Here is a 21776-nt window from a genome sequence, read left to right as displayed (position 1 = left end):
GGAAAATGCAGGATGCTCGCAGGTCCCTGGGTAGATTACAATCACATTAGATCAAATGACATGCACATTAGATCACTTTCTCTTTCCTGTATCTTATTTATAATTGGTGATGAATCCTTTATATAGTCTAGTTGTCCAATACACTCTTTTATACAATCTTTCTGTAAAGTTTACTGTGAGTTTGGTTTGGGCCTTGACTTAGGTATTCAGAATGTTGGTGGGCTCCCTAGCCACGTTGGAGCAAACGAACAAGATTCGTGATTGGAGGATGGAAGGACAAAGGGCAAAACAGAACATTCTAAACTGCCTTTCATTTTAGTTTTCTTGTGAGCAGGTCATGTTTAATATTGCTCCTGAGTTTTAGGCCAAGGTCTCCAGAGAAGCAAATGATTTCAGCATGAAGAAGTCAAGTTCTTAAGGAAGACAACTTATTATGGAAGAGAAGAATCTTCCATTTTAAAAAGAAAAGAAAAAGAAACTTTAATGAAAAGCTAAGTTGCATTTTTGCTGTATAATGTGAAAGTTCACTTGAGCAGCTTATTTAGTATGTTTCCTGGGTACTAGAGAGATAGGTTATTGGGTCTAGTTATTGAGAGAATTAGCAGCGTTGACCTTTTGTGCACGCATGTTGTGTGCTGAGAGATTCTTTACAGGCTGTGCAGTAACGTATTTCATGTTACCTTGTTCAGGCGGCTTTCAGCATTAGCCGCTTTTGGAAACCGGGTGAGGACTGAAGCAGCGTCGCGATCGGCAAAGGGTGTTGGAGCCCATGAATCGAGGCAGCGTTCGTTTTTGCAGCGGCGCAGCTTCTGAGGTGAGAAATAGGCTTTCTTGTCAGGGATCCATGCTGTCTTCAATCTAAGGTGAGCAGAGCGCATTTCCTTATTTGGCGCGCCATGTTGTTTTTACTCATCTGCTTTTTGTTTTTGTTGCGCGGTTAGCGCAGAGACTTGGGGGTTGGATAAGAACTAATCTGACTTATTTTTTTCCCTATTTTAAATGCACAGTGTGTGCGGCGACTGTGGGTACTGCAGGTTGAATTCAAGACAGTAAAACTTTATTGTTGTTTAACATACTCATAAACTGAGTACTGCATATTATAAAACTCAATTGCTATGGAACTTTCCCATGGACACTGAGTTCAGCACCTGTAAAGGATATTCACTTTTCATTAAGGCAAAACAAGCATTATAACTCTGCCAAAAATAGATAGAGAGCACTTCAAATAAAATAGGCAATTAGGAGTTTAGGTTGTTCTAGTTCTCTAGTTTAGGAATTTAAAGAAGAGGATGGAAAATCTTGGAGCCAATATAAAGAGAAGTTTTTAAGGAAAAGTTATTCCGACAGGGAATCTAGTATTCTTACAGACTGCGATGAGGAATTGTTAATCAGTTCCTCAGCAATGGTGTATCTGGTTTAAGAGAAGATTGTAATCCTCTAAGCTGTTGCAGAGGAATTTTCAGGTATTTGATCCTTTAGGTTGTGAAAAAATATATTGTGAAAGGAAGATTAGAGTAAATTCACATAATGTGTTAATTTCTCACCACCCATGCAGATACCAGGACGAGTTGGGAGATCCAGTGTCTGAGTTTATTTTATCCACTGCCCCTTTCCCCCTGGGGTGTACCAAACTCAGCTGGTGAATTAGTTAGTTGAGAGCGCTACATCTTGGTGGGTCTGTGGGGTTCAGCAGCTCCGCCAAGTAACCTTAGGAAATTGAAGGCCAGAAGATAATGGGCTGAAACATTTGGACCATCTGCGAAATATGTTGAGCCCTCAACTCAGGAGGCAAGGCCTTTCCCAGAGGACGAGTCCAGGGCCACTCAAATAAACTGAAGCTTCTGTGATGGTGTCAAGTGGGACTTCTGGACATTCCGGGAGAAGTCTAGCTCATAGAGGAAATGGTAAGTCCAACTGAGATGATATAAGCTTGCTCGGGAGAACAAGCCCAGCTCAGCCTGTCGTCCAAATAGGGGTAGATATGAATCCCTTCTCTCCCTAGACTTGCTACCACCACCATAAGCTTGGTGAAGACCCTTGGGGCAGAGATGGGTCTGAATGGCAGAACCCGGAACTGATAATTAGAACTGCAAACCTCAGGTACTTTATGTGTTTGAGTTGAATTGGCACATGAAAGTAAGCATCCTGAAGGTCCAATGGCACCAACCAATCCTGGAGTCGAAGGGCCTGAATGATCTGCAAAAGAGTTACCATCTTGAACTTGTCCCTCCTGAGGAACCTGTTCAAGGGTCTCAAGTCCAAGATGGGTTGCAGTCCTCCATCCTTCTTGGGGATTAGAAAATAAGGAGAGTAGCAATCCTGATCCATCTCTGCCGCAGGTGCCGACTATCGTACCTTTCACTAACAGGGTAAAGATCTCCTGTTAGAGGAGAGGATCCGGATCCCTCAAGGATTGGCCTCTCGGAGGGCCATCTGGGGGCCTTGTTAAAAAGGGGCAGCAGTAGCCGTGGGCCACTGTTGGCAGTTCCCAAGCATCAGAGTTTATGCCCCGCCAACTCTCCAGATGCTGAGTCAGCCTGCCTCCCACCACAGTCCTGTGAACAAAGGACACAGAGAGGTTTTAGAGTTGTTGCTGAGACTTAGGGTAAAAAAGCTGAGGCTGAAAGAGAAGCTTTTCCTCCTCATCCTCTGGAACCATGGGGAGCTCTTTTTTGACCCATCTGCGCAAACTGGCCCCTTCCTCTTGCAAAAGCAGAGTAAAAATGAAAGGGCCATCCCCTCCGTCCATGGGAAGACTACTGGGATTTATTAGGCTGCTGAATTGCCGCCCCCAGTAGCCTTAGATACTTGCAACCTTACTAGGCTCTTACTAGCCTTTCAGACAAAAAGCTGGGATCCATCAAATGGCATGTCTAACAAATGTGACTGAATATCGGGTGCAAAGTCTGACTTTTTGAGCCATGCAAATCTCCTGGTCACAGTACTCGCCGACATAGCCCTGCTCATTGAATCTGCTGAATCCATGCCAGATTGGAGAGATTGGCACTTGGCATATTTTCCATTGTGAACTAGGTTTAGAAAACCTTCCCTCTCTTCGCCCTCAGGGATATGGTCCACGGCCAAAGCTATAACATCCCACAAGGTGTGGGTGTACTTAGCTAGAGCACAAGTTGCATTTATGGATTTGAGGAACATGCTGCCTGCACCAAATACCCTTTTACCTAAGGCGTCAACCCTTTTGTCATCTCTATTTGGGGGGATAGTTGGATAGGGTGCAACCTTTGAGGTTGACGTTGCTGCCTGTACCATCAAACTCTCAGGAGTGGGGTGTGTAGTCAAATACTCAGCGTCAATAGAGGCAGCTCTGTATTTTCTTGTCAAGTTCTTGTTAACTGCCAGTGTAGTGTCAGGTTTTAGCCTGTTTTCTAAAACCCTAGTCGTTACGGCGGTGTGAAATGGTAATACTGGCTCTCTTTGGCGTCCACTGTCGAGTATGTCAGTTAGATCATCCTTTTCTAATACAGCCACTGGCTTTCCCGATCCCAGATATTCAGTGACTTTTTCCATCACTGCTCTGTATAAGGGATCTGAATGACCTGAAACATCAGGAGTAGCAAAGTGTGTCTCTGGTGAGGTATCCAAGGCACTAGCCTCCTTTAAGGTGTCAACTAGATTTCTCATTCTAGATTCTTCTGAAACCCATTCTTCAGGCACATTTGGAGTACAATATTCATAACCAAAGGATACATCTTGCTCATCCTCCTCTTCGGAAATGGACCCTATTGTCCTAAAGAAATCAGCATTTGGTTAAGGCTTGAAAGACTTTGATACCACAACCAAAGCCTTCCCTACACACCCTAAAGCTAATGCTCTGGTCCAAATGGTGGTCACACAGTGTGAAGAATTGCCATCTGGCAAGGGTGCAAAGCCCTGGCTTTTAAACATTTTTTTATTAACAGATAGAATTAGGTTAATTCAGTCTCCAAAAGGAGTAATCTGCCAAACAGATTCCCCTCTTCCGTTGATTCCATGCCAAAAGTATAGTGCACTCGTTCCTTGCTGCATCAGTAGCCTGATCCACAGTGCCTTCTCCACTCACGGCACAAAGCAGATTCAAAGGTCACGAGATGCCCGCATGACATCCGCAGAGATAGCAAAGTCCATGCAGCGCCGAGAAAGCATTTAAGATATGCCCTCCTGTATCCAAAACTATGCTGATCATATGTAACCTATGCTGGTGGCAGGGTAAACTCTAAATAAAAGCTATGCTGAGTTTAGGCAAAGTGCATGGTACTACTTATGATCACAACCACCATATTCAAATTGATATCACACATCTCAGCTCCTGTGAGTCAGCTCTGCTGTGGAAGGGGATGTCAGCTGGCAGCCGGATGTACCCCACCTCTTTGATCTCTTTGTGAGGGCAGGCAACACCCTCCACCTGAGACAGCCACACAGCAGGAAGCTGTACTGGGCCTTGGCATCAAAGGACCACCCATTTAAAAGAAGTAGCCTTACACCAGGGTGCTGCATATCTGAGGGTCTTTGTTCTCAGTGAGAAGGAAAGGGGACGGGATTATGATAGGTAGGAGGGCTCTGGTCAATGGAAGGAGGTGTCCACCATCTTGATTCTCACTGCCCCGCTCTCTCTTTCCTGTCCCCCCACTTCCTCTGGAGTTGGGCACTTTGGGTGTGCCATCAGAAGGGCAAAATCCACTCCTTTCAAGAGCAGGGTTTGGAGCACTAAGGCAGACTAGCTTTAGGACTTTTGCCTTTAAAAGAAGAGGTCTCGAACAGACCAAGATGGCCGCCGGCAGTGGAGGCTGCGTTTAGATCACACTCCCGCCGGGCCATAAACAAAGAAGCACATTAATAGAGAGTTTCCGAAAGCTTAAGCACAGGACGTACAACAGCAACTCCCGAAGGTGTGGAGAGTTGACAGAGAGCGGAATACGGCCTGGCAACAGCTCCCCCGGGGTGCCGGCTCGCCGAGTGGGGTGGCACCCCTACCCCTCCGAGGAAGGCCTGATCGAACCAGCGGGGGAGACGGCGCGGGGAGCGACCGCTGGTTTGGGCGCCCGGGGCTCGTGGGGTGCTCGGCCCCCCCGCTGCCACAGGAGGATAAGCGGGCCGCTCTGGCGCGCAAGGGGAAGCGGAGCCGTTGGGGGCGGAGCGGCTGAGGAGGCATCGGAGCGCCGACCGCGCGGGACGCCCGAGCTCCCTGCTGTGTGGCCCGGTGGGCAACACCGCTCCTGCCGCCTGCGGCCTGGGCGCCCCCCCACCGACAAAGCAAGCAGGGGGAGGCAGGGGGACCGGCAGCATCGAGGCAAGCAGGGCCCCGGAGCGTCTGGGGAGGCGTGGAGGAGGATCAGAAGGCTTCATCGCTCCTCCGCAGAACACACAGAGGGAAGGTGAATTCAAAGGTGAGAGCGATTGTATGGGTGCCCCCCCGCCCCGTTGTCTGCCTGGTATCCGGGGCCCGGGACAGCAAGACATTAGAAAGGGAGGCGTGGACCCCGGATTGCCAGAGCACTACCCCCCCATCATCAAACCACAATTTAAAGGAAACAAGGCAGAGGGGGGACGGTGGATCTGCAGGGGCGGCCCAGCTGCATTCCACAACTTTATAACATCGGGCAGTCCCCACAACCAGGGAGGAATTGAGAGTGTCCACAAGTCTCAGCCTGATACGAAATGGTCCCGCGCTTAGTACAGGTGCACGCAACCGGCTGCATCAGCACAATTAGAAGGAACTCTATAGGCAGAGGGGAGAGGGACCGCATTGCCGACCCCCCACGGCTTCCACCGGTGAGGCACCCAAGTGAGGCACAAGCCCCTTGCAAGCAGGAAGGATGTCACGGGGAAGGAGGGCACCTCACAGCCTACGTCGCAAACCCACAAACAGGACACACGTCTGCTCCAAATGTGGTCCTCAGATGCATCGGCGAACCCAAAAGACAGGCTAGGAGAAGTCCCCACAATGGGCATAAATGCCCCAGATCAGAGCACTCTCCCGCCGTCAAAAGATGATATGAGGGCCTGATTCGTGGAGCTCCAAGACAAGTTCATGCCCACAGTCCAGGACCAATTCGCCTCAATGAGGAATGAGATGAAGCAGGTGGTACAGGAGATGAAATTAGATGTGGCCAAGTTGGAGGAAAGGACAGATACAGTGGAGAGGATCGTACAAAATCTACAAGAGGAGGCTAAACAGAATAGTGAAATTCAAGAACATCTGGTGAGACTCACTCATAACTTAGAAATACAGTGTGAAGATCTGGAGAATATCTCCCACGGATCCAACATCCGCATCAAGTTTGTGCCAGAATCAGTGACTGATAAAGACCTCAAGAGCGCGATACAAGAGGTATTTAGAGACATTGTCGAAGCACAAGAATCAAAAGACATTGGGATAGACAGAGTCCACAGGGTGGGCCCAAAAAGAACGGGCGCCCCGGGGGAGAGACCAAGGGACGTTTTAGCAGCACTTACATCATACCCGCAAAAGGAACTGATCCTAAGGAAAGCGAGGCAGCTGGATCACATAAGGATGAACGGAGTGGATATTCAATTATACCAGGATCTGGCCTCGGCAACACTCCTAAAAAGAAGGAAGATGGGCCCTCTGGTGAGGGAATTGGTGAAGAAAGAAATTAGATATAAATGGACATTCCCATGCGGCCTACTATTTGAGTGGGAGGGCAAGCAGAGAAGAGTGACCTTGTATGAGGAAGGCCTCCATATAATGGACATGCAAACAGATGAAACGGAAGTGAGAGTGGCCAGAACGAAAGGGGACCTCCACAAAAGGCCAAGAGGATGGGAAGAGGTACGCCAAAAGAAGAAACTGAGTGGAAGGGAGATGGGGGGTTCGCCATCAGGGGATCACCAGAGAGAAAAGTGATGGCGGGCCGGTACATCTTACTGAGGGGGAGGCCGGAGGAGGAAGTTTCAGTAAACCTCGGAACACCAAAATACTAGTGGTCCGGTGGGGGACCGGGAGGAACTCTGCTGAGGTCGAAGGATGGATTGGGGTTTAGGATCCCTGCGCAGTTGACCCTGAGGGCAGGGAGCGATAGGCGGAAAGCCCAAGCATCCTTAGGGGCCCGGGCCCTCCTCGGGATAGAAGTTGTATTTTTGTTTACAGTTGAGGGGGAGTTGGGTAGTTGGGGAGGGGGGATTGGGTGGGGGGAACTCCGGAAGAGGGAAGGGACAACAACAGGCAGGAACGAAGGTAGAAGCGGTATATCAGAAGGGATGTGGAAGCTAAGAATCTTTTCACAAAATGTAAGGGGGCTGAATTCTCTGGTGAAAAGGAAAAAAGTGGAGGCTATGGTGAGAAGGGAAAAAGCGGACATTCTGCTCCTCCAGGAGACACATATTAAGGCCCTGGATAAGAAGAAAGTATGCCTCAGAGGCTATACGATTTGGGTGCAGGCAAATGTAGGGGGGAAAAAGAGCAGGAGTGATGATCGCAGCAAAAGTGGGGCTGGTGGCAAACCTCTTAGATACCAGAGTGGACAGGGAAGGGAGATTTGCATTTGTCAATATATCAATAGAAGGTCACAGGTTCACCCTAGCGGCAATTTATTCGCCGAACTCGGGGCAGGACGGATTCCTTAGAGACACCCTGGGGAAACTAGAGGAATTTGCAAGGGGTGAGATAATATTGGGAGGAGATTTGAACCTGGCCTGGCATCCCAGTCTGGACAGGAGTGTGGGGGGAACGCAGGCGCATGGGTCCCCATCCAAACAACTTAGACAAAGGATGCAACAGTTGGCATTAAGGGATGTCTGGAGAGAATTGAAGGGACAAGACAGTGGATTCACGTACTACTCGCACGTGCACAACACGATGTCGAGGATAGACTATTTCTGGGTATCAGTGGGACTGGTTGGGAGGATCCTGGGCATTGAGAAGGGATCGATAGCTCTATCAGATCATGCCCCGCTGTGGGTCGACCTACAAACCCCCGGAAGGGGGAGAGGCCTCTGGAGATGGAGAATGCCCCCCGACATTCTAACGGACCAGGCTATGGGGGAGGAACTGAGGGACAAAATAAAATAATTCTTTGACCTCAATGACAATGGCGAAGTCCCATTGGAATCAGTATGGGAAGCCTTTAAGGCTGTAACTAGGGGTCATATAATAGCGCTAAAAGCTGCCAAAGACAAACAGCACCAGGAATGGGAAAGGACACTCGAAAAGAAATTAACTGAAATTCAAGGGGAGCTAACAATCCATCCGACAAGAAGCCTCAAGAAAGTAATGAAACACGTGCAGGGTCAAATAGAGATGCTACGCAATAAAAAAGCAGAGAAATCCCTCCTCTACCTAAAACAGCAATACTACATCAGGGCCAATAAGGCAGACAAATATCTAGCGAGACTACTCAGAGAAAAACAGAAAACAATGACGATATTGAACATCAAAGATGCACAAGGGAACCCCCACACAAACACCAGGGATATCGGGGACGCACTTAATGTTTTTTACCAAGAACTGTATGCAACAGAACACCCAGATGAAGCGAAACAAGATAGGTTCCTACGATCCATTCCTATACCGACTATAACAGAAGAAGATAAGCAGGCTTTGGAAGCTAGGATTACCGAAGAAGAGGTCAGAAGGGCAATCAAGGGCCTTCCAATCTCAAAAGGCACCAGGCCCGGACGGCTTTACAGCCCCGTTTTATAAAAAATATGCAGATATACTAGTTCCGGTCCTAACTAGGCTACTCAACACATTCAAGGACAGTGGAAACGTGACTCCATCCATGAATGAAGCGAAGGTCCTCGTGTTCCACAAAACAGGTAAAGAACCTTCTCTTCCGGGCTCTTATCGCCCGATATCCTTAATAAATCTGGGTGCAAAAATGTATACGAAGGTGCTGGCGGCCAGACTATCACCCCTCCTCCCGACCCTTATTGTCGCTGACCAATCAGGATTCATTCCCGGCAGGCAAACACATGACAATTTATGGAGAGTAACCCATCTGATAGAAAAAATAGGTATTACCCACACGTCAGCAATACTACTCTCCTTGGACGCCGAAAAGGCATTTGACCGAGTAGAATGGTCCATCCTCTTCAAGACACTGAAGCACATGGTAAAAGCTAATTACAACTCCCCTGCGATCAGAATTGCAATAAATGGAGAAGTCACGGAAAGGGTGGAGATATCAAGGGGTACGAAGCAGGGCTGCTCCCTCTCACCTCTGTTATACGCTATATTTTTGGAGCCCCTTCTAATTAAGATAAGGGAATCAAAGGGGGTAAGGGGGATTGGGATGGCTGGCAGGCAGCACAAAGTTATGGCATACGCAGATGACATGCTGCTAGCCTTGGAGGACCCTGGGAACTCCCTGCCGAGAACCATAGAAATACTTGAAGAATTTGGGGGGATATCAGGCCTGGAGATCAACAGGGGAAAATCAGAAATTATGCTCCTAGCTGGGAAAAAAGAGGCACTAGTTACAGTGGCAGGCATGCTAAACCTGAAAACAGTAGAGGAAGGCATCAAATACCTAGGGGTGACACTCACGCACAGGGTAGATAAGATCTATAAGTGTAATTACACACATTTTATGGGTAGAGTCAAGAAGGACCTAGAAAGGTGGAGCCCCCTAATGATCTCATGGTGGGGAAGAATACAATCCATAAAAATGAACATACTTCCAAGGGTGCTCTACTATTTCCACGCCCTCCCAGTGTCGGTCCCCGACTCCTTCTTCAGAGCTCTCTCCAGGGCCATTTCGCAATTTGTGTGGAACAAGAGACCTCAGAGGGTCGCTAGAGCCATCCTCACGGCACCAATAAAGGCGGGTGGAATGTCCCTACCCCCACGTCAAGAAATACTATCAGGCAGCCCAACTATGGGCTCTGAAGGAATGGCTGGGGGAGGACCAACAGACGATTTGGGTAACACAAGACAGGGCGGTCGCTAGGACCCCCCTGGAGGACCTGCTGTGGAAACAAAAACAACATAGACACTTGAACCTTCGAATCAGTGAAGTCCTGAGGACCACCCTGAAAGCTTGGGATGACCAAACCAGAAGAGGAATTATGACCACCCCACTGGCCCCTTTCACTCCTATTTGCAGGAACCCACAATTCCCACCAGGACAGGAACTAGGTGGTTTTGAGAGGTGGGAGGCAGCCGGATGCAGAACGATCGGAAAAATGATCATAGACAAAGAAATACGATCTTTCGCGGAATGTAAAAGTATGTGGAAGCTAACTGAAGCAGACAGATTCAAATATGAGCAGTTAAAACACTGGCTGAGTACACCAGAGGTCTTCCAGGCGGCCACGAGGGACCTCACACCATTCGAGACGTATATTGTAACCAACCCAGGGGACAAAAAGCTAGTGTCCACACTGTACACATACATTAACACACAAGAAGAAGTAGTAAAATGGACTTACATGAGGAGATGGGAGGCCACTCTGGGGGAAGAAATGACCAGGCAGCAATGGGTGGAACTGTGGGAGGGCATCCCCAAACTCACGAGGGCCGTCTAAACCAGAGAAATGTGGTGGAAAATGATCACCCAATGGCACTATACCCCAGCGAGGCTTAAGTCAATGTACACGGACACCTCGGATCTCTGTTGGAGGGGGTGTTCGGACGTGGGTACCTGGAGACATATATGGTGGGATTGTCAGGGAGTAAAGGACTTCTGGAGTGAAGTGCAAACTGAAATCACTAATATATTCCCAGAGGCTTCTCAGATGGGGGTGAGGGTGTGGTTATGCGGATTTAAAGACTCACAGGCCAGGAAACTTCACAAGTCACAATGGAGGAGCTTTATGGGCCTGGTCATTGCGGCTTGGGCAACAATAGCACAACACTGGAAGAAACAAGACCCACCACTGATATTCACCTGGCTGCAAAAAGTCTGGTCTCAAATGACTATGGAAAAATCACAAACCATCTCCAGGACCAGAGCAACATCTTCACGAAGGAATGGGGATCAGTACTGGAATACCTGAACTCCGACTATATGGCACAATGGTGTCCACACAACATCAAATTTTCGGACATATACGGCATGTAAAAGTTCCCGAACAGAATGACATTAAAGACCCGAGTTCTTCCGTGGGGGGAAGGAAGGGAGGGGGAAAGTTGGGGAGATCACTGATGATGATGTTGTTTTCTTCGTTATTATGTGAAAACAAATAAAAATATGTTTAAAAAAAGAAGAGGTCTCCCACCCCTTCAGTAGATCATCTCAAGATGCAGAAAATGTGCTCTCAAGTAATTAATAAGAACTCACAGCACTTCCTTTGAGAAAGTTGTACTTTCCAAAACCCTCTGCCTGAGGTGAAGAAGAAATCATTAAAGACAAAAGAAAGATCGGTTCCCAACCCACTCCCACAGTACGTCAGGAGTGACCTCTGCTGTGGATTAGTACCTACCACTCTGCATCAGCGTCTACTGAGCTGGAAGAGCAGACCCTGAACGGAACCATCTTATCCTCGAATCCTCCTGAGTGGGCTTCACAGCAACCGGAGGACAAGACCAGCTGAAGCAGGTATTGTTGATTGCCCCCTCGGTCCACTGGGATCCTAAAGACTGGTTAGGTCACAATGGGTCCTGTTTTCAGCCAAGATATCCTTTTTGTGGTTAGTACTTTACCTACCACCCCTGGAAGTACACCCGGAGTGCTACTTTCTCCAGTCTGTCGTTTCTTCTCTGTTCTTCCTACGAGGTGAGTTTTTGTACAGTATTTTCTATTCATTCTACGTGAAGATTTTATGTTTGATTAAAGTATATATATTTTTATAGAACCTTGATTGGACATGACCTTTATTTTGGGCTGTGATACTGTGTTGTTTGGGTTACTACTGGTTCACCTCCACACCCCTCTTAAGAGCATAGCCTTCCCTCTGCCCACGTTGCCACAAAAGGTGAAGGAGGTATATCTCTTAACTGTCCCTGTCTTACCTTTACGATGGTGTTGTGTTTTGAAGAAGTGTGAGGACTGAGTGGGCCCTTTCACCCCCGCTCATGCTTGTATTCCTGTGGAGCAGAACCCAATTCTTGCATGCACCTAAGGCACCTGCAGTGAGGGGCCGGTTTTAAGGTAGAAGAGTGTCGCCCATGCTGAGTTGGATGATTTGGCCAAAGCCTGATCCATCCGCAGGGCAGTACTGTGGTCTTAGGACCACTCTTCCATATCGTAATAACCCTTTCAGGCTGGAAAAGAGGTTCCAGCAATGAATGACTGGTTGCAGTTCCACATGCACTTTGGTATGCTTGGAGATGTGTGATGAAAGGCCCAGAACTAATCACCCCTGTCTAAATGGTTCACAGGAACCTACAAACTGGGGAAAAGACTTCCTGAAAGGTCTCTAAATAAACTTCTCCCACCTGTACTGTTACGAGTATAGACACACTCTTCCCTAAGTCCACATGTGATGTTTCATGACATCTAGACCATGGACTCCAGTACTGGACCTTCCTTAGATCTGAATATGTTCAACGTCACTCTGATTTAAGTGCAGAAGTCACAGGACTACACCAGTCGCAGGTCCTGAGCCATGTGAAGCAGGACTTCTGAGAATTGTGCACTGTATGCATGTTGTAAAGCCTGTGACATATGGCATGCACCCCTCATGGGAAGTGATGATTTGGAAAAATGTTTTCATATAAGTTTTTGTTGAAGATGCCAATTTTACATGGAGCGTTTTTTTAATGCAATAGGTGGAGCCTCCTTGGAAAAACAAAAAGCCACCCCAATTTGTTATGAATAATCATTAAAAGGGACAGAAAAGTCAACTAAAAAAAACAGCACCCAAAAAAAGGATCAAGTGAGACCTATTCCACGACCTGATTGCTACGCAGAAAAGTAGAAAATGGCGGGTTAGGTGTGGGGCATGTTTAAACAGAGGAGCACAGGTACCCTGGTGTGTAATGGAGGGTTCATGTACCGTCATTATTTTAAATTCTATTTGCTGCTTTGTGGAGCATCTGTAGAACAGTATTCCGGCATTGCCTGCATAGCAGACGTTTCCCAAAAATGCAGGACAGAGGGAGAGCAAATGGAGGTAAGAAAGATTTATTACATCCCAGAGCTTTTACCTTACCTAGAAGCCAACCTCTCATATTTTGATGGTTCATTATTGAGTTAAAAATAAAGTTGGATAAGCACAATAAGCTGAATTCAGGGTCGGATTGGCCCATCTTCCACTCGGCCCGTGGCAGGGCCGAAATCACGTGTAGTCCCTTGGGGCTGGTTTCTGACCACGCCTGGGCCGGAATGAAAAACAAAAAAATATATATATATTTAAACAAACAAAAAGCACCTGCAATGGCATAATTCATCAAAGCAAGGTAACAGATGTTACCTTGCTTTGATGATGGATTTGCATGCATGGTGTGTGCATCATAAATTATGATACATGCATCATTTATACCAGACCTGCAGATTAACTTAACTGGTCTGATGTTAAATCTCAGTTACCAGTTTAATGGTATCCACTACAGAGTAATTTCTCATTTTACTATAGCCGATATGATAGCTCAGTGGGTTGAGCGCTTGCTGCTGCAATGTGTGTGTGATCTGCAGGTTGCAGGTTCGAATCCCAGCAAGGCCATCTCAGCCTTTCATCCTTCTGAGGTCGATAAATGAGTACCAACACAGGTTGGGTGATATTGTGTGCATATTTGTTCTATAAATAAGAGCTTAAACCTAAGTGCTATACAATAAAATATTATCATTTGGCCTTGGACATCTGCTTGCATTCACAGTAATTTGACAATATGGATCTATGCACACAGATATTAATGATACATATGGTTAACCATTCTTGAATGAAATGTATATCACATTAATGAAATCATAACCATATTTTTCGTAGTGTACTTAGGAACAATGCTATTTGATGCCACCTCCTGTTTTGTCAAGGGGTGAAAGATTGTGTTTCATTGCTTCCCGGGATGTCACTTTCTGGTGGGGTCAAATGACATCACTTCCGGTGATGTAATCAGAGGTCAAGGGTTGCGAGGGGTGGGCCACATTTTTGAGGCGAGGGGTGGACCACTTTTTCTTGGGTGTCCGGGCCTATTTCTTGTCCCAGTCCGACCCTGGCTGAATTCCATCTAAATCTAAGAGGCAAGTTAGAAGAGCCAATGGCATCACTTGTAGTGAAATGTGGGCCAGCAAGGACTGCACAGCATTAGTGTGGAGAAGGTTGGGACATAGCCAAAGCACTGGCACAAATATATCCATCCAGGAATGTCACCCTCCCCTCTTCTCTCTCATAGCATTAGTTTTTGGCTGCACTACATGTAGCTATGCGACACCTTTGAGCCAAAACCTAAAAAGACAAACAAATAACACTTTTTTCTGTGAATTTCTAAGGATTCTAAAGGTACGTTCCGGAATGAATGTTTGGTCGTATGGCAGGAGGATATCTAAGGCACACAAAGCATCTAAGTTAGACAATAGCCATCAATCTGTGAAGATTTGAAATATTTTTACTTAAATAAGGTATCCCGAAATCCTTGGCTGCGCAACCCACTATTCTGCTACTATGTTTCCCAGGAAAGTCTGAAACAAAGATACATTTCCCTTGTGGGGAGCAGGGGGATGGCACTGGCCGGCTCCAAAGCATTTTCATTCAGCAATCCACTTAATTTTTTAGTCAATATTATTTCACTCTCCTGCTGCCACAATCTACCAATGTTATTTTACTCACCTTAATCTATGACACCACTGCCAAGACATTATTTTATCACGTTTCACCTCTACATTGGTTTGTATTCCCCCCCTCAACAATATTTGTACTGTGACCTTGCCTTTTGTCAAGTTTACTGTCGATGAGATCTTGCGTCTGATTTGCTGAGGTGCGAGCTGAAAACATCAGGAAGTTGGGAATGTACTCCATGGGTAGGTTCTTCAGCAGTTTGTCTGCGATGGTTAAGGTTTTCCCAGTACCAGTTGGACCAATGCAAAGAACCTAGTAGAAAAAGTGAATTAAGCCCTCAGGAAAATATATATTGCAAAATATATATTGCATGCAGATAGACGATAGGTGGGACACAGGAAGGAGAGTTTAAAATACAGGGATTTGTAGTTGGGACAAAATTAGGATAGAAAATGTTACATGTCATACATTTCAAGCTGCAGTTCAGCATTGCCTATACATTCATATTTAAAATCAGGAAAGCAAGAAAATGCTACTTACCTCTAACAATAGTTCTCTAAAATGTTTTCCATTCATTGTAAAAAAAAACAAAGGCAAAATACTGATGTAGAAAATATCCTTTTACTTTTTTTGTATTCCCTCTTACTGCCTTCCCTTGTTCTGAGTTATCGTATGTCCTATGGATCCCCCGTTAGGTTGACATGAAAACGAAATGTTTTCACTAATGCCAAACTGCTGAGCTTTTTCAATAGCTTAAAATAGTTTACCTGAAACATCGGTCAATGCATTTGGTTGATGTTTTTGATGCTTAATTTATGTTAATGTTAAAGGTATTTGTACCGCGCACCGCCACCAATGAAATTGGTCCCCAGGCGCTCTGGTGGATCTGCAAACAAGAAGGAGGGGTGAGGGTTAGTAGGGTGAAGAGGAAGTAGGAAAGTGAGAAAGGTGGTGTCCTGTTGGCAGCTTCTGTTTGGTTTTCACTGTGCACTGAGCTTGGGTGTGAATATCGGCTTGATGTGAGTCCTCATTTTCTGTTGGTGCGAGTTATGTGTTATTTGTTGTTGCAGTGTGATGAAGTGTGTGCGGTTTGCTGTGCGAAGAGATGGTTGTGTGGATTTTTGTGGGAGATATGTATGCAGGAATTTGAGCTTTTGGGGTTATTGGGTTTTATGTCTCTTAGTCTTTGTGTTTCTTGTTCTACGTATCTGATTGTCCTATGGAGTTGGCATTTTTAGTCTGTCTAATTGTTACGCATGACGGCATGGTAAGTTTCCAACTGTGCTATTTCTGACCTTAGTGTACCAGGTTGAGGCGCACATTGTCCCCCACTCTGGTATTGGTGCTGTATTTCACAGTCATCCACTCCCTTCCTATGTATTTCCTGTCATAGATCCATTGCTGCCTGTGTTTGCTTAGTCGGCCAATGTGTTGTTGACATGTCATCCTTACCCTTCCCTCCTGATCTCTTTGTGATCGTTCTTTAGTATGATTCTTCCTTATCCAACTTTCAATTGGTGAAGTGATATGCTGTAGATTGTTCTTCCATTCCTTCAGTTTATGGAAGCTAGCTTAGGGAGATAGGGAGGATCGGTTTCCTCTGAGTATTGTTTCAGCTGCGTATGTGCTCCCATAGGCATTCCTTCTAATTATGGGGTGAAGAGCCACGATTTTAGTCATTTTTTAATAGGAGGTGCTCTCTTGTGTTACGCATGTTCTTTGGTAGCTTGGTCCAGTTTTTTGGGGCAAGGTGAGAGAAAGAGGATCCTCCGAATTTTCTTTGTTGTATGGTTTTGGTTCCAAACGACTGTCGCTGCTAGATCCGAGTGGTCTTGTTGGGTGGTAGGCGTTCATTTTCTCTCTTAGGAACTCTGTGCCTTGGCCGTGGGTTGCTCTATGCGTTATGCACATTGATTTGAACTTTATTCGCTGTTATATTGGTAGCCAGTGCAGCATTTTCAGAGCTGGTGTGATGTGTTCTCTTCACGGCAGTTTGAGGAGCAGTCTGGCCACCTCATTTTGTATGTGTTGAAGTTTTTTTTGCATGCCCATATATATGCTGTTGCCGTAGTCTACTCTGGACATGAGAGCAATGACGGTGAGTGTATTGTTGGCGAATGGTAGGATCTTTTTTACTGCTCGCAGGAGAAAGAAGCATTTCCTGATTAGAGTGTTTACTTGTGGCTCTAGAGCGAGTTCTTTGTCCATTAGGACTCCTCGGTTTTTTTACAGTTGTCGATGGGGCTGGGGTTGTACCAAGTTCTGTTGACCAGGGGATGTAGTGATTATTTTCTCAGTTTTTAGAGATGATCATTATTTCTGTTTTGCCTGGGTTGAGTTTGAGGTAATTTGAGTTCATCCCGCTGTACATTTCATGAAGGCAGCTCTCTAATGTTGTGTTTTCTTCTTGTATGTCTTGTATTTTGTAGACTATTTGTGTGTCATCTGCGTATTTGTAGCGGGTAAAGCAGTGTTTTTTAATTATCTTGATTAGTTGAGCCAGGCAAATCTTGAATAATAAGTGGGAGAAGGATGATCCTTGTGGTACTCCGCATGAGGATTCTCTTGGGTTGGATTTGAAAGGTTTGATCCATATGTTTTCTGTTCCGTTTGTTAGGAAGGATTTAATCCATAGTAATCAGTGATTCCAATTTCTTCCAATCTCCTGATGAGGATGTTGTGGTTAACTGTGTTGAATGCTGCAGAGAAATCTAGATGTATCAGAACGGTACTATTGTCTGAGTCTGTGTTTGCCATTAGATCATCCCATATTGAAAGAAGTGCTGTTTCCGTTCCTCTCATTGGTCTAAAACATACTTGTGTCTGGTCCAATAGGCAGTGTTCTATGAATTCTTGGGTTATTCTATAGATTTATGTTTCAAATAGTTTCGCTGGGTATGGGATGTTGGAGATAGGTCTGTAATTGGAGATGTCCTCCACGTTTCCTGCTGTGTCATTGAGGAGCGACTTGATGTATGCTGATTTGAAGGATTGTGGCACTTTCCCTGTTGAGATTGAGTGGTTGATGACGTTTCTGTAGTAATCCATGGGTGTACCATGTGAGAGGATAGATTTGTATATGTCTGGGGGGCAGGGATCCATGGAGGAACCTGTTTTGTTGCTTTTGTTTACCAGTTTGTCGAATGTCTCCGCTGATATTTGGGGGAAGCTTTGGAAATTGTTCGGGCGTTCCTCCTACTGTTGGGTGGGTTACATATTCTCGTTGCATGGTCTGCTTTGTATGGTGATGATTTTGTTCTTGAAATGGTCTGCAAGTTCGTTGCATCGTTTCTTCGATGGTATTAGAGTGTTGTTGCAGCGAGGGGGGGCTTTTATAGGGTTTATGATTTTAAAGTTATTTTTGAGTGTTTGGTGCTTTGGTGATTCTGTTGTCGTAGTATTTTCTTTTTGCTTTTTGTATTTCCTTTTTATATCAGCAAATATGTTGTTGGAATTTGAATTTCTTTGTGTGGTTGTTTTTGATCCTCCATTCTAGTTAAATTTTTCCTTTTCATGCCACTGAGTAGCGGGGTAAACCATTTTGCCGTTGCTCTTTTGCGTGATGGGGTACAATACAGTACAATACACTACAATACAGATGGGATCTCTGTATTGTAGTGCTTCCCCTATAAGACCAACATGTTACAAATAACTCCTAAGGGGAGTGTAGTAGAATATGTGTCCTAATTGGGTGGACCTTTGCTGTTGGGCATCAATTATGATAAAAGTTCCTAGAATTCTTAGTTTAAATGCCTGGTTTTAGTTTCCTCTTTATGGTGAAATTGAGCAATATGGCGCAGTACCATTTTACCGAATAAAGAGGTAGGGAGGTTTGCATATAAATCTTTTGAACAAACCTATGCTGGGACAATACTATTAAAGCTAATTAACTTTGTTCTGTAGCATTAGATCTTCCATAGCTTTAGCATCTGTGAGATTAACATATTGATATTGATATTTTATTTCTATCGCGCTCATACACAAGTGTTTCCGAGCGCGACAAGGCAAGGGAGGGGAAGAGGGGAGAACAAAAACAACGATCTTACCAGGCCCAGTGACATTGAGAACGCGCAAGTGCATGGGAGAGGGAAAAAGGGGAAAAGTGCATGGAAGGGGGGAAATGTGGGAAGTGCGAGCCAAGGAGAACCATATAAATAAAAATAAATTAATAATAAAGACAACAAACAGTGATAGTGCAATTGGCAAGTGCTGGGGTTAAGGCAGCAGACAGGGTATGTCTGATAAGTGCAGGAAGCAAAAAGGAGGGGGGGGCTGTATGGGTACAGATACAGAACCCAGTGCAAATGGTGGCCTGGAGGAAGTGCGGGAGGGTGGCAGGGTGAGCAGGTACCTGGGCCGGAAGTCAGAGGGTGGCCAGGTGCACGGTGCCGAGAGAGAACGATCAGCTGGGTAGAGGGGGGGCAAAGGCAGAAGCAAAGAGGAAGGTCTTGAGGTGCTTCCGGAACCGGAGATGGCTCTCAAGTTTTAGAGTGGTAGGGAAACTGTTCCAGAGGGATGCCCCAGCCGAAGACAGAGGTCTACCCCCAGCTCGTTTCTTTGAAAAACGACTGACCCTGAGACAGGAAGGTATATCTAAATGGCACCGTTTTGAGGACATAGTTGCTAGAACACCAGGGCCTATGGTCAATACCTTGGTAGAAGTGTTTGAACAAAAATGGATTTTCAAGTGACTGCTTTGGAAATATAATTCAAATGTATTTTGTCAGACAGCTCTGGATTTGTTGTCTTGATTCATGCACTGTGAAACCTGGCATCAAGAGTGGGCAGCTGTCTTTTGGTAATTTGTTAGAACAGAGTGCCACTTGGAAATAATTCAGATGACAAAGTTCCCCTTTACACCGTACCCATAACTAACAGAGTTGTCTTGTCTCTCTGATATCATTTGCCAATTAAGCATTTACAATTACAAACAAACGAACAAGGCACACAATTGTGCATATAAAGGGCCTCATTACGAGTAGGGTGGTATTCTGGCAGTATTACCCTTACCGCCGTGGCATGCTGCAGAATTAGAGCCGGATCACAACGTGTCTGGAACGCACACACACCTTCGATGGTAATGGTAATTCTGCCGAAACTGGGCACCCCGGCTGTAAATCTGCCGAAATCCGGTGGAATTGCCATTACCATCAAAGATGTGTGTGTGCGCGTTCCCGACACGTTGTGATACCGTGCTAGTTCTGCCACATGCCACTGAAGTAACGGTCATTCTGCTAATAGCGCCGGAGGAACTAGCACCGGCGGAAATAGTAGCATCACCGGAATGGGAAGCATTGCGGCAGCCATTATGAAAAACTTAATCCACCCTGAATCCCCCACTTCCTGTAGCTATCCGGAACCACAAGTCACATGAAACATGTCCCAAGAGAGGACCAGAGGGAAGGTGCCCGAACATCAGATGCACAAGCCAAAATCCAGCGAGGGGGGAGCTCCAAGTCCTCACCGATGACGTGCTTAGCCATTGTGAGGAAAACATCTCAGCAGGGGAAGTATCAATCGGCCCCTTGCCCTCACCCCGTGGGAGAAGAAGGCGAGCACCATCCTCGACATGGAAGAATAGATGGAGTTGGTGGAGCAGAGGCTGGCGCCAGCAGCCAAGAGGCAGGAGGTGAGTAATCCCCCTCCCCACTGCACAGTGCAAATGACCAACTAAAGAAAGTGTCCCTTAGCACCGATTGGCCAGTGGACAGGGATAAATGCCAGCAGGGCCAGCATCAGGCCTGGGTAGTCAGGGCGACCGGCGGGTGTGCCACATTAGCCCCCCAACCACGCCAGCACTGGGGGAGACCTCCAAATGCACCCCTGAGCTGGTGTGGAGTGTGAAGGTGTGGCATGCACCATATCGAAGTGAAAGGCACCCTGCTCTCCAGCTGGCGTGGCTGTGCCAGCAGGAGTGCGAGGTACAAGTAATAACGAAACAGCACGGCTGTCAAAACAGCATGTGCCAGCCCATGTAAGGTTGCCCCATGCTGGTATGGCACATCAGGGCCCAGCAAAACCAGACCTGTCGGTGCCAGTGCAGGCCTTGCACCTTTCCACATGCCACAGACATTGCAACACTATCTGCACCCCCAACAGTCGGCCACCGTGCATGTGATGAGTAACACAGCTGCTGGCAGGCATGCTGAAGCCACTGTGGCCCAACAGGCACATAATGCACAAGCATCACCTGGCCATGACAGCATTTAACCTGGGCAGTAGGCCGAGTCATCTGAGGGAGACTCTGACAACCCCTCCTATGGGTCACCATGTTTCAGCCCGATGCCTCGTCATAGCCCACAACCCATTCCCCAGGTTGCACCAGACCCCACAATCATGTTGAGGCTGGAGGAAATGGAAAGGCACCAGGTGCAAATGGAGGCAATTGCCAATACAAAGTCCCTCCACCTCCAGGCCATCCGGGACTGCATTCAGGTTATCACACCCCAGATTGTGCGGAGCATGGAGTGCGACCGGGACCAGGAAGCTGCTACATCTGCTGCACTGACAGTCTACGGGCAGCGCGTATGTGAGCTAAGAGAAGGCATCTCAGCCTTTGCCAAAACCATGCAGCAAAACATGGAGGCTACTATGCTACACATCCGGGGGCCAGGGTCAGTGCAGTCAAGTTCGGCAACCCTAACAGAGGGTTCCCTCCTTGTACCCCAAGGCGCGGTTCAGAGCGCATTCTGGGCCCAAAATCGCTGGGGGAAGCCATGAAGGGGAAGAGGCCACGCAAGTGACTCTGTACTAGTAGCTAGGCACAAGGGTATGTTGGGGTGGGGGCGTGGCTAACCGCCATGTAGAGTGGACGCATCTTCGGTGAGCTCCGCTCGATGAGCATCGATAAGCTGCCATACGGGACACCGAAGCCTCATCCGAGCCCGCCGGGGCATCACGAGTATTGCTGAAGCCTGGAGGAGGCTCCGGGACCCTCCATACACGAAGGTTGCAGTCCGTGAGACCTGAACGCGGCTGCGAAAAAAACCGCGTAACACGAAGCCAAGATGGCGGCCTCCCCTTGCTGAGCCCAGAGAGGCCTGCACTGGCCCGGCGACCCGCAGAGGCGGCGAACCTTCACAGCGCCTGAAGCGGAGGAGTATCGAAGAGCGGTTGAGGAGCCCCGCGGGAAGCGGATGCAGCGGAGGCACTGCCTGCGC

General features: G+C 46.9%; 1 protein-coding gene across 1 annotated transcript in view; it reads right to left on the bottom strand.

Annotated features, from left to right (window-relative positions):
• DNAH1 (dynein axonemal heavy chain 1) overlaps nucleotides 1-21776 on the bottom strand; it is a 3604831-nt gene that overhangs the window by 1542846 nt on the left and 2040209 nt on the right. Inside the window, exon 43 of the mRNA XM_069644003.1 lies at nucleotides 14768-14928. Coding sequence (XP_069500104.1) covers nucleotides 14768-14928 — 161 coding nt within the window. The remainder of the gene's footprint in view (nucleotides 1-14767; nucleotides 14929-21776) is intronic.

The sequence above is a fragment of the Ambystoma mexicanum genome, chromosome 2p (assembly GCF_040938575.1).
Source record: "Ambystoma mexicanum isolate Mex_15411 chromosome 2p, UKY_AmexF1_1, whole genome shotgun sequence".
In the NCBI taxonomy this organism is placed as follows: Eukaryota; Metazoa; Chordata; class Amphibia; order Caudata; family Ambystomatidae; genus Ambystoma; species Ambystoma mexicanum.
Note: the sequence above shows the minus strand (reverse complement) of the source record. Positions and strands in the feature narration are given on the sequence as shown.